We start from the raw sequence: 25,939 nt of genomic DNA on the forward strand, positions 1-25,939 counted from the left end.
GGAAGAAATTTCAGCAACTACCTCTGACATCACGTGTATTTATGTATGTGCTGCAGGCTTATTAATATTTATACCACATAATCAGCCCCTGGGATGTATTGAAGTAATGGATACTCCAGCAGTAAATCTTATTCATTGCTTTAAGAATCAATCAAGCCTAATTTAAATGATTTTGCTCCGAAAGTTAACGGTCTTGGTCAGTTCCCGAGCATGAGAGAAATTATGCAAATAAAAGCTCCACCCCTCTTTGAGCAGAATAACATGGGATGACGGAGGCAGCAGGTTTGGGCTCATGAAACAGACACTTGGACACCACAAAGATGACAAATTTTATTTCATGTATTTTTGAATGTACAATATGTGTGTCTCTCTCTCTCTCTCTTTTCTGTTTCTCTCTGTACAAATGCTGCAAACTGCTCCGAGTGTATCATCATTCAGCCATCTCCGAGCTGTGAATCTGGTCTGGTTAATCACCGTCGCAGAAGTTTCCTCCAGAACGCCAAAGTGCGCGAGATGTCATTTATAATCACGACACGAGCGCCCACCCCAGTGACAGCTAAGAGACGTGTTTACGGCCTGAATTAATTAAGCTGTCATAAAAGTCTGGCCAGTTGTAATTTCAGTCAGTCTCCAGTAGAAGTGCAGTGACACAGCTCTCAGAGTAATGACAGACAGCTGGAAGAAACACTTATGATTTCGAGACAATATTTTTGTGAAAGTCTGTCAAAGGAATGAATACAATTTTCAACTAGACTGCAAACCACCACCAAGGCCTACAGTCTCCCTATGAAACCACATTTCCTCATTTGGATCTGCACCAAATTGCACAATCAAACAAAATCAATGAATTATTCTCTGAGAAATCAACAGAAATGTTGAAAAACATCTCACAATGTTATAGAAAGTGAAAAGACAATTCCTGGATTTGCCCCCTGATGCTGATCTACTCCGAAATTTAACAAGTTCTTTCTTGGTGTTGCGCATCCCACCAACAATTTTATGAAAATCCATCCAGTCGTTTTTGCGTAATCCTGCTAACTAACAAACAAACACCCATTGATATCAGTTCCCTTATTATGATTGATATTTTTTAACAAGGAAATCAGTGAAAATGTATAAAACGCCTTTCACAACGTTAAAGAAAGAAAAGAAGGAAAAAAGCCCTGGATCCGCCCCCTGATATGGATCCTCAACTACATTTATTGGGTTCTTCCTTGACCCTTACCACATCTGTCCTCCATGTTTCATGGAAATCCATCCAGTTGTTTTTGTGTAACAAACAAACCAACTAACAAACTGCACAGGGGTGAAAACACAAAGTCCCTGACGCAGGTAATAACAGGCTGTGACTTGTGAGCCAGAAATGAAAACTGCACCATCAAATGTTTTCTCTAGAATCATGTGATGGTTGTGATGTGATGGAGAAAGGCTGAATGACCACCCACAACACTGCAGAGTTGTCACACGCCACTCGGCGCTGTGGCAGTGTTGTTGCTATTCTGACAACAGGCCGTCTGTGCGGACGAAGGGTTTGACCATGTTCTGTCCCGAATCTTGCTGTTGCTCCTCTCATTTATTTTGATACTGATGTGGGCTGTGTTCCCTCACCCCTCACCCTAGATGAGACGTCCTATGAGGCCGGCATAAAGGTACAGCTTCACTCTCAGTCAGAGCCTCCTTTCCTCCACGAGCTGGGCTTCGGGGTCGCCCCTGGCTTCCAAACGTTTGTTTCCACCCAACAGCAGAGGGTAGCGTATGACTGTCTGGGCTTGCTGCATGTCGACAAATGAATAAATTAACAAAAACATAAATAAATTACCATTGTTAAATGGCTACACACCCACCATCAAGTTTCATAGTTTCATCTGCTGCCCCTCTTACCCAAAAGGAATGGATCCATCCACCCCCCCTCTGTGTGGCTGAACATCTGCAGTCCCTCCTTGTGGTCATTGTCTTCTCTGTTTATCAGATATAATTAAAAAGCAGCTAATGTGTTTCATCCCAGCTTTAAGCCATTCATCCGAGTCCGTATCTCCATCAGAGCTGTTGCTTGGCTTTACCCTCTCGCTGTCATTGTACGTTTAACACTCACTGTCATCGAGTCGATCCTCTGGGCTGCTCCTTAACCTCGTTTACCAGACAATGTGATGCATTAGATTGTTATTTTCTATTACCCACGGGGACCCTGGCACCAGTTTTGGAGTCTCACATTTATTGCACGAGTGTTTTATTTCCAGTGTAACTCCAGTTATGAGAGTCTGTGGGCTAGAAATGGAATTCAATAAAGGCTTAATCATGTTTGCCACTTTTAAGTCCACCTCCTCAGTGAATTGTGCTCTGTCTCCGTCACTCCGCATCGACTAAATGACCGCTAGGCCGTCAGAGTGAGCCCGCTTAGAGCTGCCGGAGATGATTGGGAATTACGGCGAACCCTAATGTGACAATAGCAGTATCGTTTCCCTGTGAAGTTTGTCAGGAGGAGGCCGCTGGCATCGATCGCTGGCGAGCACCCGCCGCAATTAGTGCCGTTTGCTCAAATGCCCGAGCAAGCATCGGTGTCCCTCATAAATAATTGCCTCATTTCTGTCGTGAGCAATGTGTAGTCGGCATTCATTACCATAAGTTGCTGTAAACAAGACTTTTAAAGGGAGCTGAAAGTCTTGCGTGTGGTTAAATGTCACTGTGTTCAGTTTATAGCCCCTCCCCAAAAAATAGTTCCTTTAAAATGCTGAAGAGAGTTCCGAACAGATTGCGTGCAAACATGGCTGAAGCTACAAGAGGAGGGCCATGGGTTTGATATTTAGAGTGAACCAAAACCTTAAACAGTCATTAAATAGTCCTCATTAGTGGGTTCGTTTAGAATTCCCAGAGTTACTCATAAATGTGACCTGCTCTTCACCTTTTTAATGAGAGTTTCACCTCTAATGAGACTGTAAGCTGAAGATACTCTGTATATTCTCAACCCATTGTTAAATCCACAGGCCTTTCAGAGTAGTGCGGTAATGAACTCTCATGGGTGTAGACGGGGAAATTTAAATAGTAAAAAAAAACTTTAGTTAGCATTATAAGACCTATTAAATGTTCTACTTGTTAATGTTTTGCACTGTATAATGTCTGTTCAATTCATTGGATTGTTCATTTGAAAAGTGTAAACTGTTTATTTACGGTTCTGAGTTTCATTTCTCAGGATTGTAAACGATTTGTCCATTGGTTGTGGTGTCCTGTCTGAAACTACACATTTTACAGATTTCTATTAAGCCTGTCTCTACTCCCATGGTACTCTGCTTCCTACCGGGGACTAGACCTGCATTAGTGATGTTCTGCATGACGTCTGCTTGCTGCTACACATGAGCAATAATGTTGTTCTCACTGGACGTTTTTTGTGCCGATATTGTCTCAGTGCACATTTTCATTTAACTGTGTGGTTTTTGTTACGTTTCATGACATTTTTGGTTGTTTTTTTTTGTCAGCTTGTTGCACTCTCTTTTTTTTGTACTTCTGCTTTACCTGCACTATGCTATTTTTTTTTTTATCGTTTGTAATCCTGTGAGCTCATATACTGAGGGGAAACGTGTGCCGTTCGCTCTTTTCAGCTTCAGTACCTCCCTCCGCCGTGGGGCGACTGCAAGTCTACTCCCATAGACTCTGAGTACTTCTCCACGTACAGCATCACCGCCTGCCGTATTGACTGTGAGACCCGCTACCTGCTGGAGAATTGCAACTGCAGGATGGTTCACATGCCGGGTATGAATTATCGCTGACCAGTGACAAATGTGGCAGATATACGTTTTATGTCCTCCTGTGGTGTTTTTATATTTGATGCATTAACTATTTTTAATTTATTTCAAACAGGGACTTCTACAGTTTGCACACCTGAACAGTACAAAGACTGTGCTGACCCGGCTTTAGGTGAGCCCACACACACTGCTCTCTATATGTATGTCCATATTAGAGTGATAGTTGCATTAATGTCTGAATTGAGCCACAGCAGAGCCTTGAGACTATTTTAATCCTCTAGATAAAAACCTCTGCAGATTTAACTTGGAATGACTTTCATCTCAGACAGTGTAGAAGCAAAATAATGAGGTAAAATTATTGTTTAAAAAATCCCATTAGCGAGATTTGTGATTCGTCCACGCTTCGCTGATATCAAATAAATCCCACAGCGCTTTTCCCTTCTCCCTCCTCTCACAGCTTCAGTCATTATTTGCTTTCATGGAAAGTGAACGATGGCAGCGATTGTAGCTTGAAGAGATATTTTTAGCAGAGACTTTGAGAGCGTCTCGTTGTTTGATTCCTCGCAGATATCACACTGTGTTTGAATGACTTTGATCCTCCACAGATTTTTTGGTAGAGAAAGACAACGATTACTGTGTCTGTCAGACGCCCTGCAACATGACCCGCTATGGCAAGGAGCTGTCCATGGTTAAGATCCCCAGTAAGGCCTCCGCTAAGTATCTGGCTAAGAAATTCAACAAAACTGAGCAATATATCGGGTAAGTATCATTGAACAGTAGTGAGTTTCTCAGGTAATGCCCTCTTTTCTTTTTTTTCTGTTGATGTATGGATTTACTGTGGACTAGCATGACCCGAGTCTCCATCGTTCACCTTCAATTTAACAATAATGAATGACGGTTAAATCCAGGAAATGTGAGATCCGGTGTATTAACAGAAATACAATCTTGTGGGTGTGCTCTTCTCTGTCGTCCCTCCAGAGAAAACATTATGGTCTTGGACATCTTTTTCGAGGCTCTGAATTACGAGAAGATTGAGCAGAAGAAGGCCTATGAAATCGCGGGGCTCCTCGGTAAGATTCTCGCAGTTTCGCGGCTCATTGTGACAGAATGAACGTGGCCGACCTCGGTATCGGCGCTCTCAGCGGGCCGCCGCTGCACATTTCACAACGTGTCTTCACGCCTGGTGCTTTGAGGTTCTCCCTCTTTGAAGTCGTGAAACTGGCTGAGCACATTTTCATAATCTGATGCTCTCGCAAGGGCAGTCGGGTTTGGGTCTAATGAGCAGTCGGGGCTGGATGGAGCCTTTTGACTGTTCGGCACAGATTATTTAGAGAGATACTGAATTAAAAGTGACAGCGTGGGGAACAGCATCACACACACACTCCATTGTTCAGTTGTTGTACCTGCCCATACAGTTTCTGTTCTTCTGTCTCTCTGTAGGTGACATTGGAGGTCAGATGGGGCTGTTCATAGGAGCCAGTGTTTTAACAATACTGGAAATATTTGACTACCTATATGAGGTAAAAGTTGAAATACCAAGTATTACTTCTCTTTATTTATGTCTCAATGTACCAAACGTAAAGGTCCTGTGTGTAAGATTTAGGGGAAAGGGATCTATTGGCAGAAATTGAATATAAAATAAAATGTATGACATCTGAAGGTTTCCACAGGTTCTCATTTATTGTTTGGAAGGGGAGGGTGAGGTGAGGGGTATCCAGCTGCAATATGACACTTCACCACTAGATGTCCCTGAATTCTACACACTGAACCTTTAAAAGCTCATTAGCAATATTTAGATTGGGAAATATTGATGTTCTACTTCCTGCTGAGAGTTAAATGAGAGGATCATACTATTCTTTGTTGGACTGTTGCTTTATCAGCTAACAGATATTTTTTGAGTAATTATTCAGACTGCACTTAAATGTCGTTGTCCTGCATAAGTTTGATGCTAATGTCAATAACTTGTCAAATGTCATGCATCTGTAATGTGTATGTGATGTTTTCTGCATTCAGGTGTTTAAGGATAAGGTTTTGGGTTACTTCACACGCAAGAAACGACCTCAGCGTTGCCAGAGCGACAATCTGGTAATTTTCAGCTTCTCCGAATGGCTTTGACTGAATGGAATGAATGTGACGTGTTTGATGATCTCAGGAACTACGGCGACCACAAAGTGTCCGCTCGCACTCGAAATGCTTTTGATGAACAGCACCAGAGAGGAAATCATTAGTTTCAATTGGTACTGCAGAAACAATGTGTGAACGCGGCCATTAATTATACATACATATTGTTTTTATTGCACAGTATAAATGCATAACCAATTACTACACACGCACATGAACTCTATATTTAGATGGGGAAATCCTTACGATGACATAAATCTACAAGATAGTTAGAAGACAGAAAACAGATAAATATTGACTGAAGATCAAACTTCATTTTTTCTTTTGACACTTGAATGCCCTCAGGTTTTATTTATGACTCACAAAGCTCTTATGATCCCAGGATGTGGCCTTTATCTTAGTTAAACCCTCACCTGTCGAGAGTTGACCCAACTTATAGCCTCCCTTATTCCTGCCATTACAGTTAACTTAGAGCAGGAAAAGTCACGTGTCCACGTACGATTAGATTCATGAGAGGAGATGATGGAGCAGAACGCGGGACGAGATTAAGAGGTCTGGGGATTTTATTAACATTTGATGATCTACTCGTTTAAAAAGCCTTCGAGGCAATGAAACCCATTTTCCCTTCAAAACTGAGGAGAGTAATGTGAGGCATTTCTTTCCGAAACCTAAATCACAGCATTTTGTTGAGCCCAGTGGTTTCACACACGGCTTCCAGAGGCACCTCCCCTGCAGCCGGTTACATAAGGTCCCTACAAAGGAAATGAAGAAATTATTTATAACCGAAAATGCACATTTTAATCAGCAAATGTTCTGCACGTTCTGCTGAATCAAACATTCAGGAAAAGGTGGAAGAAGATTTTACTTTTCCAACTTAAGACTTAATTGTATTTTCTACGAGCTGAGGTAGGACTATAAGTTTAAAAAAAAAAAAAGGAATCAGAACCATATAAGTACAAACAACGTTTTTAGACATAACCTTTTACCAACAGCAGGAGATTCTCCGCTCAAATGTGTTCACATCAACACAGAAATCTCCGCAGTGTTCAGGTGAGGGCTGGTGCAGCTGCAGGCAGAGAAAGGATGTAACGTTCATTCTGGTGCGGATCAGGATCGGAGGGCAGATCCAGACACTTTCTTTAATATTGTAAAATAAGGTGTTTCACAGAATTTCTGTCGATTTCTCAGTGAATACTGTATGGATCTTGATAGGGGAGAAATATTTATGAGTGTGTGTAATTTGATGCAGATCCAAAATAAAAAATATTATAAATATAATAAATTTAAATGTGATTTCATAAGGGGAGTATTGGACCTTGGTGGATGTATTTGGTCTCTGAGTGACCTTCTAGCTATTTAATCATTCCAACAGTAACCAATATAAATAAAGAAAATATGTGAACTTCCCTTTTTAACCTATCGATGCCAGTCGACCTTATTTTCAAAGTCTCATCTGTAATAACCACTCAGTCCTTTTCTCCCTCGAACACTTCTCGTGTCCAAATAACAGCTAAAAGCACTAATCCACCTCTGCAGGTCACTGTCAAGGCGAAAGCAAAAACAAACACTGGAACGTTTCCTCTTCTCTGGTGCCGTTTTAATCCAAAGCATCGAAGTAGATCTTAGTTCAATGCAGACATTTTGCATTTGTCTCTTCAGTTGTTCTGTATCCAGTAGTTTGCTTCTCGACCGAGTCTCAGAAATGCAATGCTCTGTTTCTTTGTCGCGACGCACAAGCCCAAGACTTTTTCATCAGGTGTAGAAAACAAAATAGATCGTACCACATACGATTGGTGAAGAAGTTGTGGGTTTGTGTCTGCATGAGGATTGTGTTCGTGCATGCTCGGTGGCCTCAGGTTGAGAAATTGATTTGATGGCTGATGTGGAAGAAAAGGATGGAAAACACTAAGAGTTCTTTGGTTTAGACGGAGGTAGTTTTGCTGTGTTTGCAGGATCAGATTTTCGTAGACAAAGCTGTTATTTATTTAGCGGCTGACATTAAGAGAGTATGTCCTGCTTTTTTTCTGTCATCGTGTTCTTCTGACTGTGTTCTGCTCCATCCATTTCATTTGTTCACCTCCTTTTTACAAACCATCTCCTTTACCTCCTCTCTCATATTCAGTGATTATTTTTCAACTAGTCCAACGTCACATCTCCACTCAAACAACCTGACAATGAAGTTATGCTTTCAGTTCCTTTTTTACTCTTCTGGATAACAGTGATCGTCCTGTGCAAAAAAAAACTCATCATTCCTATAAACCACCAACTTTCTTTTCCTTTACGTGAGGGGGAAACACTCTCTTGCCGTCTTCCCCTCGCAGTTTCAACTTGTAGCATTTGCACTGTGTTTATTTTCATTTCAGTCACCCTCACCCATCTTTCTTTTCATCATGTCTATTCCAGGAGTTTCCAGAGAACCCAACCAGCCCTGGTGTCACGCCTAATCATGCCCCCAGGTAGCACACCCCATTGATAATAGATGCTCCCTCCCATGCTGTCCCTCTCTGTCATACATACTCAGCCATCTCATACATCGTTTCCTCAGTGACTATGAATGATTTGGTTGGCTTTAGCAGAAAAGAAAGGGGTGATTGTGTAACTGTATCATTTCCCGCCGTGTCGTAGTGTAGTTTGGTGTGTGTCTGTATTTACCGCTTCAGCAGGAGACAGGAGTTGGTTGGATTCTCTAAGTGCGTAAAAAAAACTAATAGTGCAAAACTTGCTCCTTGCACTAAAATAACGATGCTTTCTTTCCCATAGGATAAAGCTCAGTACTCGTGTGACATATCTATTGAATTATTGCAAAAAAAGCTGAACCACACGAGAGCTATTTGTTTTCCCTGCAGCACTGAGGTCCATTTATAGGCAATGCATTTCAGGCTGGTACTGGATAACATCACTAGATGCATCACTTTGTGATGTTATCACAGGTCTGCATGCAGTGAGTTTGCACAAAATATAAATGGTTCTTTGTCTGCTGGAATAGCCATTTTGTTTTGGCCAGTGAGGCTCCCAGTGTTGTTATCCACACATCAGTGGTTGTCTACTTAGCAAGTGTCCTCGCACACACACAGGGAACTGCAGACGTATGTGGGTGTTTCAGCTTCCGTGATTAAAAAGGAATTGAACATGCTAGTGTGAAAAAGACAAGACTAAAAATCTGCTGTTTTTCTCTCTCCTCTCTCTCCTTTCATTCATCTTTCCCCACCTTCCCCCAACTTTCTTTAAACTCTCTTCTCGATCTTGGAAATCCGTTGTATTTGTTCCCTCACCACATACGTGTCCGTCATTCTCCATTGTATTTGTTTCATTTGTTATCCTCTTATTTTACCTGTGCATCATTTCTTTCCTTCATCATCATCATCATCATCGTTGCTCCCTTCATCGCCCTTCCCTTAACCCGGTTGAACTCGTCTTCCCTCCCCCCCTCCCCTCTGTCCTGCAGAGCACCTGTGACACCCTCCGGAGTCACTCGGACAGTCTCGGATTCACGCCGAACATGTTACCTCGTCACCCGACTCTAGGCAACTTCGAGGAGTTTGCCTGTTGACGACATAAAGTAGGGGTCGGGGGTGGGGGTGGCACATGTGGGGGACTCGCCAGCAAACTGTGAAATAATTTATGTATTTAACAGAACAAGGGGTTGATTGTATAACTCAAAATCATATAGTAGAGTTTATCAATGCCTGAATAGAAATAGAATACTATCATCAGAAGAAAAAAAAAAAAAGAGAGAGACCACTTCCAAAACAGAACTCAGGTTTAACTGCCATGTCAAGGCGTCAGTGTTAATTTATTCATGTTTCATTTTGTGCAATTGTTTTTCTTATCCAGTCACTTTACAATATACAATCACTGAAGATAATATACGTGTCCAAAAAGGGATTCTGACGAGTTACTGTTGTGCTAGTTTTTTCTGTACATCAGTGGAAAAATAGAAGTCTACATGTGGACGGTGGTGTGTGTAACTTTGCAGTTTCTTCTCAGTGTTAACGTCTCTCCCGCATTTTAACCGATGCCGTATCCAGTGACCTTATACCCGTCACCAGTTAGAAGAGCAGAGCCTTTTTACAAATCTGCTCCACTTTGACGAGCTGATTGTCGGATATGAAAAGAGCTGCTCCCACCTGAATCAAAGCACTGCACCAGTGTTTCACGTTGCCTTTTGCTACTTGGAGGCTTCGAGTTCGAGCCTCGTGAGTTAAACAACTGTGTTTGGAAAACAGAAGAGGAACTGGATTATTTGTACATATGCAAGGATTGAGTTGAGACGACAGAAGCTACTGAGCTGGATGTGTTTTGTTAACGTTACTCACTTTTTACATAAAGTACATTTAAAAAAAGAGAGTCAGGAGGCAAAACAGGCTGTTGATTGTACCTTTATATCTTTATATAGCTGATATGTTCATTTTCATTAACGTCTCCCATTTTTTCTGGGATAGTGTCGCTGCGGCGACCGTCACAAAATGATGCTAGCGTTCAGCGCTGTAAAAGTCGGCCCTTATTTCACGTGGAACTCATCAGACCAAAAACAACAAGTCAGGCGTTCTTCTGCCTTTTCTAATAATTCTGTTGTTTTTCTCGTCGTGTCTTAAAGGTGTTGATCAGCACAATGATAGTAATCTATTCTCTATTGAACATGAGTGGGGGGTTAAATGAGGATTGTTGCTGACAGACAGATATTGGCTGATTGCAACATGACTGACAGCGGGAGAGTTTATCATGTAGAAGAGAATTGCCTCAAAGCATCAAAACCACCATGCACCTCGGTTCAGTTGATTTCTAACAGAAATGCATTGTACAATTTTACCATTGTATCCTCCTATTATTATTATTATTATTATTATTATTATTGCAGAACATGTAATGAGTCACAAATAAGAGTTTGTGATGTATAAATGATCAAGTATAATAAACTCTATATTTACCCATCTTACTCATGTACACAACTTCTCTTCTTATCTCTGTGTCCGTCCACTTCCTCCCTTCTTCTTGAAACCCTTGACACCACAGTTATGGACTTGTAGGTAGACTCACACATCCCCCGGCTATAAATACTTTATTGACTTTTCTTTTTTCTCTCTAACGATGTGAAACTTTTCAAGTATAATGCCGATCACAGTGAGTGGTGTTCATAAACATTGTAGCTTTATTACTCTGTTGTCTGTTGTATTAGATGACTGTTGATGTGAAGCACAAACCCTTGGAGATCAGCCATCACTCGAAAGCCAATGACTGGACGTCTCTGGTTGTGACTACCTTTTACGGATCGACTTTTAACTTTCTCACACTGTTGCGCACCGTGTGTGTGTGTGTTCACTGCTCCGGCGTTATCAGGGATAACGAGTGTTTTCTCCAAGAGGAGCCAGAGACTTTGTCCAAATGGGAATTTTACCTTTCAGGAAAAGAAAAACAAACAGACAAAAAAAAACAAAAGGGTGAAATCAGTGGCGTTGCGTCATGAGCAATAAATGCACTGGATGAGAAAAGCCACTGTTAAAACAAATTTGATTTGGGATTATCACGACATGGTCAACAGCCGGAGCGGATGTAGACAACAAGCAGCTGCCAACTGCAACACACTAACGTACGATACACGTGAATAACAACCATCATCATCAGCCAACAAACAAAAAGAGACACAAAAATGCCAATTCACGTTGCGCGATGAATGCTGTTCTGAAGATGCTGCATTGCCATGATGATTTTAAAGTGTGTGTGTGAGCGTGCGCGTGTGTAACGTTGAATCTACCGTGAACTGTGGGGGGGGCGTGTCGGATTTGTGACTCTAACCCCCCCCCCCTGCCTTACCAGTAGAAGAACAGCAGAGTGTACGTGAACTGGCAGAAACCCATCCGTGACCTGTGTGTGCTCATTAAGTCGACCGACATTTACTGCATAGCTATGACCAAGTAGAAACACAATATTCTATACTGTTACTATACTGTACAGAGATTTGAGCTATTTTATTCTTACAGTTCATAATAGTTCTAATAATGACCACACGGCACAGCCCCCTGTTCCCTTCCTGCATGACCACTGTGTACCCCTCTATTATCTCTGGTCTCTTAATGTAATATTAGCCAAGCTATTCACTTTGTACTGTCCAGAGTGTGTTTCTGGAGCCAGGTGAATCTGAGAGAGTTCTCCATATCGTGTGGTGCAGTTTGGGATCTTTGTGATTATAAAAAAAGAAAAGGTTTGGGATCACGCAACATTTAACTAAAGAAAGATAAGTGTGCAGATGTGGAAAATTACAATATCACATAATGCGGCTTCAAGGGATAATAGATGTGCCTTTAAGACTGGTTCTTTCAGGAAACATTAACATTTTCACCCACACACACGTGGGGAACTGGATTTGCTTCATCTGGCTCTCTGTGCATTTTATTGTAGATATGTGATTTTAACTCTGAACTGTACATTAAATAGTTCATACAATGAACCGTCCGTTTCGTTCTCAGTCTTAAACTAAACTGTGACTAAACTTGCCAACTGAGAAGATACCGTCTCAATCCCCTGCTCAATATAAGATCCCAGATAAACAGTGATCTGCTGAGGTTAGAACAGTTTGGGTTCATTCACACGAGATTTCAGTGTGTGGTTTTCTCCGAGCTCATCTTATTGGTCGAATACGTCTCGGCTGGGAAAAGATTATGTCCAGAACTTCTAGTAGATTAGCTGAGTTGTTGAGAGACAGATTGTAAACTACAAATACTAGCATCCAATTATCCGAAATCTCAACTTTGCTTATTTAGACATTAGGTGCTTTCAACAAAGATGACACAACTTTATCAATCCTGTTATAAACTGTATCTGAAGATTTAAAGTCAAATTGTTTTAGTAATTCAAACATAATCAGGACACGCCAGCAGATTTAAACATTTTCTTGAAATTCTGAGTTTTTTTACTTTATTATTAATATGCAGGCTGTGTAAATTATTGTCAAAGAGAGTCAAGCATCAAGGTTAATTTAGAAGCTGCTCTGGAGCTTTGAGTCATCCCTCATGTTCTTCCACAGCAGATGGAAGTTTGCACACTTGTCATGGATTTGACTGAAAGCTCCGGAGCAGCTGCTAAATGGACCACGACGAATGAATTGTTTGTCCAAGGTCGAAGATCCAATCTCAAAAGCAAACACGCGTTAATGTCGTCTTTACCGAATACTGAGGCTCAGAGGATCGGCTGAAATATACACAAAACGAAGAAGTTACTACTTACAAAAGCAAACATATGAGCATAGTGCGATCTCCACTCTTCATTTTAAATTCAAGCTGTGTAAAGAAACTACAGCAGTTTGAAAAGTCCTGTGACGAGAAAATGAAAAACTGACAGCAGAAGCTTTTGTGTTTTTTTTCTTGATTGTAACTTCATCCACATACAACCTTCAACATGTGAAATCCTAAAGAGGCGGCTAAACACTACAGGTGTATTATTCAAATCATTCAAAACTGAGTTTCTGTACCAAATGAAGTTGTGCTACATTTAAACAAAAAAAAAACAATAATTAAAATGAGCAGACATTCCATCATCAATAAATACATGCATCCATTATCTAGTCTTATACGTCAGCAAAATGAAAATAAGTGCTTTTCCCTATAGATTCAAACACGGCTCATCGTGTAGGCGTTGATGGGATAAGTAGCACTGTAATGATCGGAAGTCAAATAACACTGCAAGCTGTCGAGCATATTGACACGTGTAACCAGAATGGAAACGGCTAATGGGTGAAAACAATCATATGAAAATACAGATTATCATTGAGATCATCTGCCTTTTTTCTTGAATCTCTAACTGAATGATTACAAAAGCAGTTTTAGAAAAGCTCAAAGAATAATGATCGAGATGAAAATAGAAATATGTCACAAATGGTCCACTGCTCATTAACGTACATACAGATATATATTTATATTTATAATTGGCCCATTTATTGATAACCGGCTCTAATCCTGGCTGTCAGTGTTCAACAAATTTTAATATCATGGATAACTAAACGATTTAAAATAAAAACCGTCATTTACAAAGTGCACAAAAAGACAAAATGGGAAATAAAAAAGAAAATTATAAATTAGCTTCCCATGCTATTATACAATCTTGTAACGATTAGTGGGACAATGTTCTGTTGGTTTGTGAAGCATCGGAAACAGGAAGTGTGATAAAAAATATATGTATAAAAAAAAATTAAATAACAGGAACACATTTGTGTCTACGATGTTTCCAGGGAAGACGAATGTAATTTGATCCTAAACTCGATGGCGACAGTGTCAGTCAATACATTTCCAATCTGAATAACAGTTTGTGACCTAAAGGAGCAAAAAGGTGAATTCTGTGTACAGACAAAAACACAATTTAGATAATAAATAGAAAATACTTCCATTGATAAATGAATAACATTAATATTTATGCCGGAGCAGTTATTTCAAATCATTTCCTACAATTTCCCCCCCCCCACGTCTTTAGAACCAAATGACACGTTTCTAACCAGGAAACTTCTGAGGAAACAATGACAAATAAAATAAAACTAAAATATGGCCTTAAACAAACAACACGCGCATAAAAGGGGAAAAACACTGACTTAAGCATTATCAGTAAAAAAAAAATCAGCTGCTTGTGATTCTTAAACTGGGAAATCTATTTAATATAATGTAGTAAAATAGCGACTTTTTATTAGCATGAGCTGCCCCAGGAATCTGTGGTCTCCACTAGAGCCCTTCCTCAGTATGAGTGGTTATCACAGCCAATAAGCAAATACAAACTTGAGCACTGAAATTCCATGTTTTGATTTAGAAAGTGTTTTGATTATAAAATCTGTTAAGATTTTTTAAACTGTAAAATATCAAACTCTGTACAAATATAATTATTTAACAACCAAAATGAACCAATCCTCGTCAGAAAATGTTTATTATTTGTTATTTAAAAACTGAGTATTGATTTATCGTTAACAGGTTTTTTTATTAGTGTTAGGGTTAAAAATCCCATTACCCATCAGGCAACAGTCTCCACCAATTGTTAAGACTTGGGTTACTGGAAGCACACTGGCCAAACTGCTTTGAACGTTACAATGGGATCAGAAACCATTATTGTTAAACAGGTTTGTGTAACTGATGTGTTGTTTGCGAACAGCACTTTCGATTCAGATTCACCACAGATTCAAAGGGCTTTTGTTCAGGGCTTTGTTTAAAAGTCATGTGCCAATTTCATTCTCTTGGATCAGACAGGCTTCTTGTCAAGGTCCATTTCTGCGGGTGACATTTTATTCAATGCAACACGTAGCGCGACCTCCCACGTTAGCGCTAATTAACCGGGAGGCGTCTAAGTACCAAATTAAACTGGCCTGCAACGTACAAGAAACAAAAACCTTGCAGAGCCGCGAGGACTTTGTTCCACACTGAGGCACAACAGAATGAACTGCAGGGGAGTGTTTGGAGAACCGGTGAGGGATTTTGCCTTGTTGGGACTGATCCTAATGAAACCAGCAGAGTGAAGGATGATTGATTCTGGCGGCTGAGGGTCACGCAGAGGCAATGTAGCATTTAGGGAGGGCAGAAATCAGCGAAGTACGGGTGCTGCAAGGCTTCTTCTGCAGAGATCCTCTGCACAGGATTACATTTCAACAGGTTCTGGGTGAGAGCAAAAGAAACCAGTTAAAAATTTTGACAAAACTACAGATTGGCAAAATCTGGTTCGAGAGTCAAGCTCCTTCTTTTGAAAACATGACAAGAATACATTTTATTGATGTCAAGTTTAAAAGAAATGTGTCTTAGTAGTTGGAATCATGAGTTTGTGCATTACCTAGAAAAGGTGCATTTAACAGCAGATCAACTTTTGTTCTAAAAAATGACAGGATATGTGAGTTGAAAGTGAAAATACCTGGAGTAGATCTCGTCCTGTGCTACTTAGTTTAGGGACAACATTCACCAGTGAGGTGGTGGCTGGATACATGGGATATGGCTGCAGGGAGAGAAGGGGGCAGTAAAATACATTTCAATTAAAGAATTCAGTAAAACATAGTATAAGCTAAGCTCACACAGAATGAATGAATAATGTACCTTGTAATCGGGGAGTTTGGTCATAGTCTGCCACTGTTCTTCAGTCGGTGTACCCAACAATGTACCGAGTGGTTAAAGAAACATTGTCCAACTGGTTTAGACTGAAGTGTTTTTATAAGAGATCAATGTCTGAGTCTCACATAACAAACAGTATAAGCAGGAAACTCATCGAGTCAGTATCTACAACTGATGTCAATAAAAGATATCTGAAGATTCTTTTCAACTGGTCGTCCACATCATTCCCAGGGAATAAAGGCCTTCCAGCGTTAGCCAGCTCTGAACGGGACAAAGGAAAACATGGTGAAAATGATTGAGTGGTTTAGTTTTACTCTGTTAAAAACCAACCTTTAACACACAGAGTCAATCCAAGACATGTAGGTGTCCTGACCAGCCCCATTATTCTAACTGTGCATTTTTACTTGAATTAAATACATTCCCTCATCACTCTCCTTTCAATTTCATTTAATAAAACAGTTTTTCCACCTAAATGTGAAAAACATTGAGAGGAATCAGCAGCAGAGGAACCACACCTCTGAGTTTCTAATTCTAGTATTATTCTGCGCTCTTCTCAAACAGCTGCAAAAAGTCTGGTGCCTTGCTTTTTAGGCGTTTATACACAACTTGAAAGATACTGAAACTTCTTTGTAATGTCATGATTTAAAATACAATACACCTAAATGTATGCATTGTGTAATTTCATCACCAGTTCTGCCTGAATCCTAGTTCCACTAAGAATAGAGAGGCACATATCCTCATTATCGCCAACAATCACAAACAAACCTGCAAATATGCATCCAGCAGACCACATGTCGATTGAGGTAGAATAGAGTTTAGCACCGAACAGCACATCTGGAGGCCGGTACCACAAGGTCACCACCTGCACGAGTCACAAAGCACAGTGTCATGGTTACACCAGTTACATCTATTATCTCAGACAAGACGAGTGGCGACTTGGTCATGGATTCCATTTACAACTTATTGACATTTAAACAAACTGTGTATTTGTCAGGTGTCAAGTATTTTAGTTATAATCCCAGGTTTCATAAAATGTGTTCAGTGCAGCAACAGAGAAGAGAACAAATATTTTAAATATAAAATAAAATAGTTTATAGGCAGATGGAAGTGATCATGTTTAAGACTGGAAAGTTAATTCCAGTGCAGACATTAAAGCACTTGCACGTGAATAATACTATTGTTGCTACTTTACTTAAGTGTTGAATTGTCAGAGAAGGACTTTTTAGAGAAATTGTGTCACCTGAGAAAAAGTAAAAACATTGTTTAACTCCACTCTGAAGCTCTTTGTTGGATCTTTAAAGATATGACAGGGGTGTGATGAACAACAACACTGATAAACTGCTGCATGCACAACATACAGTATGTCCATGGAGTGCAGCGTCGTTCATTTCTTCTTGCTGAAACACTGCAAAGACTCTCGATGTAATACATTCTCTGAGATAAAAATGACCTTTTAAAATGACCTTCCAACGTTTTAACTGTAAAGTCACAGCAGGTCAACTGTCCCCCTAAAATGAGATTGACCCTGAGGTCAGCCCAGCAAGTCCGCAAAACTTATTCTCATTTCTCTGATAACATCAGCAGCACCACTTCAAGACCTCAGAATTATTTGAGGCCATTAAATTAGCACCCAAACAATAAGACCATAAACAGAACAACTGCATTTTAATAGCTTAGAAAACATTTGAGATTGTGAGAAGAGTTTTCATCAATACTGTTGCAGTTTGCTAGTTAGATGTTACTACTGTGCCATATCTTAATATCAATTTGTATACTGAGATATGGATTTTCGGGTCATGTTGTCCAGCTCTACAGAGCCTGGATGTTTTGTTTTATTGATGAAATACTGTTTGGTTTTAAAGATACTTTTAGCAATAGATTTGGGGCTTCTTGACCTAGAAACAACTTCTATAAAAAGGCTTGATGAAAGAGCACAAGTCTTTTCCTTTTCCTTGTTCGCCTCGGCAGATAAAACATTCAGAAATCTATCTACGACTTGGTTTATCTTTAGATATGGAATGTGACCAAATCAATGCAGCTTCACACAAGTTAGAGGCTGTAGCTTGCTGCATTAATGATGTACGACCTACCTCTGCTGAGTAACACCTCACAGGAATACCAAAGGCTCGAGCCAACCCAAAGTCAGCCAGCTTCAGCTCCCCATTCTATAGAGAGAGAGAGAGAGACACGTCACCAACTCTTTACAGATGACAGCAACACACACTCAAACTACAGAGCGTCAGAGCGAGCCATCAAGACAGAATACTCACTTTGCTTTCCTTCAACATTATGGAAACATAATTCTGACTGTTTAGCTTTTAACCAGCCTTCAAGTCAAAGTCCAAATGCATCGAGACACTCACTCTGTTGATGAGAAGATTCTGCGGCTTCAGATCTCTGTGAAGGACGTTTCGACTGTGACAGAAAGCGAGGCCTTTCAGCAGCTGGTACATGAATGACTGTAAAAAAACAAATCAATACGGGAGCCATTCATTTCACGATTCATAAGATGTAAGTGATGAGCTAATGACAGAATCACGTTACAAATGCACTATGCATTTAAGTAGTAATACTATCCCTGGTTTAACTCTATTCTTGGATTGTCCAGGTTGTTGATCTCTCACCTTCACAGTTTCAGGATCGAGATCCCCATTGCAGCTGTCAAAATACTTCTTCAAATCCTGCAGTTGATAAGAGACACGTTAGCCTCAGGGGGACACCCATCAAAATAAAACACACCGTTAGTTTCAAATCTCACCTGATCACAATATTCAAAAACCAAGGTTAACTTCTTGTCACTGTGCAAAACGTCGTGTAGTCTGGAGGAGACAGAACAGACAGAAGTTGTTGTTGTTTAGATGCTGATTCTGTTGCATTTTAAATCCCCTGACAATCGTGCAGAGTTGAAGTAGCAGACTGACCTGACTATGTTTTTATGCTTTAGCTCCTTCAGAAGGCAGATCTCTCTCAGGGCAGAGCTGGGGACCCCCTGAAATGAATGACAGCCACTGTTGTTAGCATTAGCCTCCTGCACCAACAGCCTGCTTGTGTGCACATAAGCTGCTAATAGTGTTATACTGAGCACATACCTCGTCGTCATCGTCCAGCCTCACCCGCTTCAAAGCTACGATTTCGTGGGTTTCTCTGTTTTTAGCCTTGAAGACTGTCCCGTAAGTTCCTGCGGGGGGGGGGGAATCGCAGGGTTAGATCCCAGTCAGCGTATCGATGAATGGCAAAGTCCTGACGTTAGCTAGCTAAACTAGCTGGCGTTAATATCCTCTAACACGGCGGGCGAACATCTCCGGACAGATCTGGTCACTAACACGTACTAGTGTTGGTTCCTGTCGCTCTGTGTGAGGTTAACTGGAGGATTTATTTAACTCAGGAACAACGTTTTTTAAATCCAGCTAACGCTAGCTAGCCCTGCAACTGCACAGGAGCTATGCTAGCAAACCAAGGCTAGCTAATAGTAACTTTACAGAATAAGCGCAGGAAACTTACCCTCTCCGATTTTTTCCAGCTTTTCATATTTCTGCATGTTCGACCGAAGAAGCCAGCCCGGGGCCCGCTACCGAACTAATGACTAATTAAAGCCCCACACTGGGGTTAATGGTGTTCAGGTGGCTAACGTTAGCTTGAGGCTAAGTGCACTCGGGTCTGCAGCGGTCAGGCTTGTGTTGTCGGTCCCCCACTGGCCAAAAGATGAACTGCAGCATTCCGCAACATCGATGAGCGCAGCAACTTTCAGCTCATCAGAGGAAAATGTATGTTTTTTATTTGGAGACATTTTAGAAAACACCGTGATTATACAAGTGCACGTGACACAATGTTTTATAGAAGAGACTGCAAAGATAACGTCTGTAAGATAAGATCATCATGATCACAGAGAGCAAGTGAAGTGGAGAGAATATCTCTGCTTTCTTCATCCCTTTCTTTGAGTGTAGGATTTAAACTGGATAATCACCTGAAGAAATTACACTATCCACAAATCACATACTCCTCATCATATAGGTTCAGTGTTTAGTCTCTTCAATCATGTATTTGTGGAAAAAAAACTCAATTATTTCTAATATGATCAAAAAAATCCCCAAAACAATCAGAACAATAGTTTAATTTTTTCTATACATTATAATTTATCATTCTATACAGATACAGTAAAAACAGTGTTATGAACTTCCCACTTGAGACTGTACATTAGGTTGGTTTGTTAAATCATCACAGACTGACCCAGTTGGTCCACTTGTAAAGTACATAAAACCTGAGTTGGCCTAAAAGTCGGCATGAAAATGGTAAAATTAGAATACATTTTATTTTATTCATTGTGTTCATGCAACCCTCCCCTATGCATTTAAAAATAAACTCTATTATTCAGTCGATCTAGAGTAAACATGTTTTGCAGTGTTCATTTGTGCCCCTCAGCTCTTTGCCTGCGGATCAGATCAGAATACAGTCCTCCTTTGCTCAGCAGCTCTAAGTGAGACCCAGCCTTAAAGAAAAGAGGAAACCATTAGATACAATTACCATACTACACAGTACATGAAGATGTACTGGATGAGTCAGTTATCTTCTGTGCATCTCTGAACTTTGGACATTTAACAGGATATGACATCACCTCTGTGAGTACTCTGCCCCCTCACCTCCACAATGCGTCCGTTGCTCATGACGCAGATGATGTCAGCCCCTTGAATGGTGCTCAGCCGGTGGGCTATGATGAGCACAGTGCGACCCCTTGTGGCCCTGTCCAGAGCCTCCTGTACCACCCGCTCCGACTCTGCATCCAATGCACTGGTGGCCTCATCCAGCACCAGGATGCAGGGGTTCTTGATCAAGGCGCGGGCGATGGCGATGCGCTGTTTCTGGCCGCCTGAGAGCGTCGCTCCTCGCTCACCTGGGTTTAGAAATCCAGTGCTTAGTATCTACATCTCCCAGAGTTTCTTAAGAGTAGTAAAACCTTAAATGAGAGTACCCACCAACCACAGTGTTGTAGCCGTCTGGGAAACTGGTAATGAAGCGATGAGCATTGGCTTGCTTGGCTGCATTAATGACCTCAGTATCTGTGGCCTCGGGCTTCCCAAAGCGGATGTTCTCCATGACAGATGATCCGAACAAAACCGGCTCCTGCACACAATATTGAAGGATGCAGAACAGTGAGATCTGGACAGCTACAAATGGGACTATTTAAGAATTATATGAAACAAAATATTATTCATAAACCTGTTTTTAAAAAGAATGGGACATACTCATGATGAGCAACCTTTACCTGATTGATAAATCCAATAACTTGCCCCCTGAGCCACGACAGGTCCAGTGTTCGAATGTCAAGTCCATCCACCTTGACTACACCGCTGGTCGGGTCGTAGAAACGCTCCAGCAACGACGCCACCGTGGACTTCCCTACAAAGCATCGGATTGATAAGTGAGGGCTCACCATCAGACTGTTTACATGTCACACACATTTCAATTAGAATCAATATATTACCTCCTCCAGATTCTCCAACAATGGCAACAGTTTTACTCGGAGGCAGTGTCAAGCTGAACTTCTTCAAAATCTGATGACCAGGTCTTGTTGGGTAACTATAAATATATATATAAAAAAAGAAATCAATAGACATTATCATCTGATGTTAATGTTCAGACAATGTCTACAATTGAACTGATGAGATGAGGTCCTAACCTGAATGAAATGTCCACGAAGTCCACTCTTCCCATCAGATTATGGTACGAGATGCGTCCCCCACTTGACCCAGGGATGGTTGGCTTCAAAACCAGATATTCAAAAACTCTGGCCCCGGAGCTGAGTCCTCTCACCATCTGCAGCAAATGTTCGAAATTTACAGTTTTATAAATAATTCTAAATGTTAAATGTGTATCACTCAGATAACACATACATGCAAAGAATTTTTACTCACCTGTCCAAAAAGGATAGAGATACTGGCCAATGACCTGAGCACAAAGACAACACACCAATTAAATAACACCAGATACATTTATTAGTTAATAGAGAGCAATAATTGTGGAGCGAGTTGTGTCTTTTACCTTTGAACAGTCTGGGAAGCGATCAGGAAAGACATGAGTTCTCCAGGGGTCATTTCATTTCTAGAAATTAAAGTCCCTCCAGCGAAAATAGTTCCCAGAACGATGCCTGGATCAATAGCACACAATTAAAAACATTACAATGAGAGAAGTCCTGAGACACAACAGCAGTCTGCTTAACATTATGTTGATTAGTTAAAGTTGGTAACACACACACTCACAATTCAGGGCAATGTTTGACAGTCCTTGGAAAACTGCTATTCCAGCGCCAAGATTTTCATTCATTTCACATGATTTGTCCACTTCATAAGAATATAACCTGGAGAAAGACATGATTAAAATTACATGAAATTAAAACATATTATCTAATACCTCTGAGACACAGTATACTGTGCTCTAAAAGCAGTACAGCTGTGAGTAGATCAAAATATACTCTGACTTACTGGAGCTCCCGCTCTTCCATAGCAAAAGCTTTCACTGTCCGCACATTACCGAGGGCTTCATCTGCCACTCCTGTTGCTTTTGCCACCTGAAATTGATGTTTGGACACAGTCAGACATCAAATTAACATATGTTACAAACAGCAAAGGCTTCATAATATTCAGATTTAAGTGCATCTTTTCATTATGTATAAAACACGCTGTAAGCAGGGACAGACGAAGAAGGACAGATTAAGTTTTCTGTGTAAAAGCATAATTAAGCTTTATCTTCTTAAGATAATTTAACACTGAACGATGTCTTAAGAAAACGATGTTCTGTCCAGTACAAAGAGGTAATAAAACTCAAACAATACACATATATGTATACAAGACATTGTGCAGTCCTACTCTACCTGTTCTTGAGCCAATCGGGATAGTTTGCGGAGGAACGAGCCAATGAGAGCCCCAGCTCCCACTAGACAGGGAAGGACAACTACAGTCAAACCTGTGAGTTTAGGGGACATGATGTAGAGAGAGACAAAACATCCAACTGTCTGTGTAATACTCCGTAGACCCTGAAAATATGCAAAAAGAGTCATAAAAAAAAAGGAAGTGGAAGGTTAAAACTAGCAAATAGCTTGTATATCACATGTTGATTATTTTACAACACAGGTTTTCACTTAATACCTGAGAAATGACTAATTTAAAAGACGACTTGAACTCCTGAATGTCAGCAGTCAAACGATTCACCAGCTGCCCAGTTTTATTAGCGTCAAAGAAAGCCACATCTTGCCTGAGAGGAAAAGTAACAATGACAGCGTTAGTAGCGGTTACTTCAACATGTAATCTGTCTATAAGCAGTGCATAGTTAGAGGAACCATGACAGCATGCGTTCTGTAATATGTACCTCAGTAAGGATGCGAAAAGCGTCTTTCTCATGTCCGCTGCCACTCTCTCCCCAACCCGAGAAAGCAGGATGATGTAGCCGGTCGTCAGCAGGCCCTGCACAGTGGGAGAAATGTATATCAACACTACACATACTTGCAACTACTTTATCATAATCATACGATTCTGCTGATTGTTGATGAAGCAGGGGCATTTTAAGCTGGGCAAAATAACAGATTTCTTCTTGTGCACTTACTTGGACACCATACAGGCCGAGCAGCTTCAAGGCAGGACCTCTTATCTCATACATATAATTCCCAGTCTGTTCCCTCAGGTAACGCGCCACAACATTCACCAGATCCCCGAGCATCAAGGGGATTTGAATGTTCAAGATCGCTGCAGCAAAAGCAAGCTGAGAAGAAAGATAATCAGTTTAGCTGATGAGCAATTCCATCACAGCATCGATGACATGTCACTGTCTTTAGTGGCCTTACCACAACAGCCCCCATGAGAGCGAAGAGCTGAGGTTTGACAAATTCCCACAGGATATGCCATTTGAATTCGGGTGGAGGTTTTCTGGCGACAGCTTCCACCAGGGTGTTGTTGTTCACGTCTTCCTCGCAGTACGCCACGTGGCAGAACAGCCGTGCGGAGACCGTGAGCACCGCTGGTCCCAGGATGAACCTCAGGGACACTCCCGGGGGTTTGGATGTCCGGGTGGCAGACTGGCGGACAGCTCTCTGGGTGAGGCGCCACATACGACTGACGGCATGACCCGGCTGTTGGGAGGAGCTGCACCCATTAGACCCTGGAGCTGTATACCACCTGGATTTGACAGAGAAGATTCATCCAATTAGACATAGACTATTATAACCTAAATAATTTAAAGGTTTTACAAAACTAATGTAACAAATGCAAGGCACGTATATTCTCTACTGGCATTATGGCCAGAGAGGCTTTCTGAATCAGGCAATTATCTTTATCAGATAATCTACATTTATTGTATGATTTAAAGTGTATTAACTCTAACCGTATTGTTAATAATTAATAGAGTTGCTCTTGGAAGTGTGGCTCAATCAAAACCGGATCTTTGAGGCAGATATCGATATCTTTAACTGGGCGATTACAAGATCTGATAATGATATTTAAACTAATAGCATTGTTAATCATTGCAGATGTGGATAAAGACACATTTTAGAATCAGACATTTTATTGATAGTGAAAACTTAACTGCTCTGTACTCTGTAGCAGAGAGCTCACACTTCCTGCACTGCATATACTTACATACTTAACGCTGATTATGTACTTTTAATATCTTAACCTTCTTTTATGGTTGTCTTCTCTAGTATCCATTGCTTTGGAAAGCATTAGTCTCTAAATCTGAATGTTTAACATCCTAGGTTTTTCCAATAACCTGTCAAACACTAACAAGTGCATTTTGATATAATAAAGATGGATTGCTATAGTGGCTGACACACACACATATCCACATTAAGCAGCACTAGGAAGGATCACTGTGAACAGTACTGTGAGTATAAACCTCAAACTACTTAAGAATCCTAAGTGATTCCCTTCAAAGTGATGTTAAACAACTGACATTAGCCTCAGAAGCAGCCGGTCCCATTACTTTACCGTGACAGCTTCCAGAAGTCAGCCTGTTTGTGGCAGCGCGGGTACAACGACAGTGAACGCACCGGAGCCGCGATGGTCGCTTTACTGCAAAGGATCTGAAACATGTTCGATGCTTAATTCAGGGATGACAAACTCATCAGGTCAAAATAATCAGTGCGCTAAACTGTAATCCACGGCCATCCTGCGGGCTGCCATGTTGGGTCTGACCCACAATGCATTGCTCTGTGTCTAATCTGAACCTGTGATTTCAGGTCTGTGACAACATCGAGCAGCTTCATGTCACAACAGCTGATGATCTGCAGGATTTTAAGCGATTTGTGAAACACTTGATGAACCGAGACGCGACAAAAAACACGAATTTGTCCGGTTAAACCTCAAAAACTACAATCGTTAACCGGAAATGACATCAATGTATGCCGCGTTCATGTAATTTAATTCCAATCGTAATTACGATTAAACGTCAAGATTCAGGAAGATTTATTGTCATCCCAAAACGTGAGGTATATGAGAGGTCCCGGTAAGCAGCAAATAAATGTAATGAAATAAAAACAATAAAACAATAGAATCTCTAACTAAACAAGGAGTCTGTTGTTTCTATTATATTGTATTTCTCATTCATATGTATTGAACATGTCTAATAATAATGCAGTGAAGAGAACTTTGCAGGGTAGAATTTGACGTTTATACATAAACTGAACGATAACATCATGGATTGCCACACATACACACCACAGCAAAATAGCAAAGGTTATGCTATTTGTTTGGTGTGACTAGATAGATAGATAGATAGATAGATAGATAGATAGATAGATACTTTATTGATCCCGAGGGAAATTTAGGTATCCAGTAGCACACAAAACAGTCAAACACAAAAGCATAAGGATCATAAAACGTCAAAATGAGTCAAGAATAAATTCACTGCAGTGAGATGAAAGTCTCACCACCAGAACTACTACAAAGCTGACACTGTAAAAAAGTATGTGCTAATGGAGATACTGACAATTCAGATATAAGTATTGACTAACATAGCCTGTACACTTATGGTACA

The 25,939-nt window shown here is 40.7% G+C and overlaps 3 protein-coding genes across 11 annotated transcripts in view; 1 reads left to right on the forward strand and 2 right to left on the reverse strand.

Annotated features, from left to right (window-relative positions):
- The window catches only part of asic1c (acid-sensing (proton-gated) ion channel 1c), an 89,612-nt gene extending 77,948 nt beyond the window's left edge, over positions 1–11,664 (forward strand). For 5 of the 9 annotated variants that reach the window (XM_035171386.2, XM_035171385.2, XM_035171382.2 and 2 more), the window contains 7 exons: positions 3,594–3,744; positions 3,853–3,909; positions 4,343–4,496; positions 4,716–4,807; positions 5,178–5,257; positions 5,751–5,822; positions 11,035–11,664. In XM_035171386.2, coding sequence (XP_035027277.1) covers positions 3,594–3,744; positions 3,853–3,909; positions 4,343–4,496; positions 4,716–4,807; positions 5,178–5,257; positions 5,751–5,822; positions 11,035–11,322 — 894 coding nt within the window. In that variant the 3' untranslated portion in view covers positions 11,323–11,664. Of the gene's footprint in view, positions 1–1,620; positions 1,749–3,593; positions 3,745–3,852; positions 3,910–4,342; positions 4,497–4,715; positions 4,808–5,177; positions 5,258–5,750; positions 5,823–8,261; positions 8,315–9,303; positions 10,795–11,034 lie in introns of those variants that run through there. The other 4 variants (XM_047342062.1, XM_035171388.2, XM_047342061.1 and 1 more) reach the window with 4 other exon arrangements.
- Positions 11,665–13,200: 1,536 nt separating this feature from the next.
- cdk5 (cyclin-dependent kinase 5) lies at positions 13,201–19,635 on the reverse strand. Its single transcript, XM_035171266.2, has 12 exons — positions 19,424–19,635; positions 19,012–19,100; positions 18,844–18,911; positions 18,681–18,741; positions 18,547–18,603; positions 18,286–18,381; positions 18,013–18,087; positions 16,688–16,784; positions 16,114–16,183; positions 15,908–15,968; positions 15,729–15,809; positions 13,201–15,478 (listed from the first exon to the last, which is right to left on the reverse strand). Exons 1-12 carry the CDS (start codon positions 19,458–19,460, stop codon positions 15,392–15,394), a joined length of 879 nt encoding a protein of 292 aa, XP_035027157.1. The 5' UTR covers positions 19,461–19,635; the 3' UTR covers positions 13,201–15,391.
- Positions 19,636–20,017: 382 nt separating this feature from the next.
- Positions 20,018–25,938, reverse strand: abcb8 (ATP-binding cassette, sub-family B (MDR/TAP), member 8). The gene is made up of 16 exons (XM_035171265.2): positions 24,892–25,938; positions 23,754–24,084; positions 23,516–23,671; positions 23,282–23,376; positions 23,062–23,167; positions 22,788–22,949; positions 22,399–22,484; positions 22,177–22,274; positions 21,959–22,064; positions 21,832–21,865; positions 21,597–21,733; positions 21,402–21,496; positions 21,183–21,316; positions 20,893–21,040; positions 20,560–20,810; positions 20,018–20,408 (listed from the first exon to the last, which is right to left on the reverse strand). Exons 1-16 carry the CDS (start codon positions 24,993–24,995, stop codon positions 20,325–20,327), a joined length of 2,127 nt encoding a protein of 708 aa, XP_035027156.1. The 5' UTR covers positions 24,996–25,938; the 3' UTR covers positions 20,018–20,324.
- Position 25,939: the final 1 nt, after the last annotated feature.

Source organism: Hippoglossus stenolepis, chromosome 11 (assembly GCF_022539355.2).
Source record: "Hippoglossus stenolepis isolate QCI-W04-F060 chromosome 11, HSTE1.2, whole genome shotgun sequence".
NCBI classification, from domain to species: Eukaryota; Metazoa; Chordata; class Actinopteri; order Pleuronectiformes; family Pleuronectidae; genus Hippoglossus; species Hippoglossus stenolepis.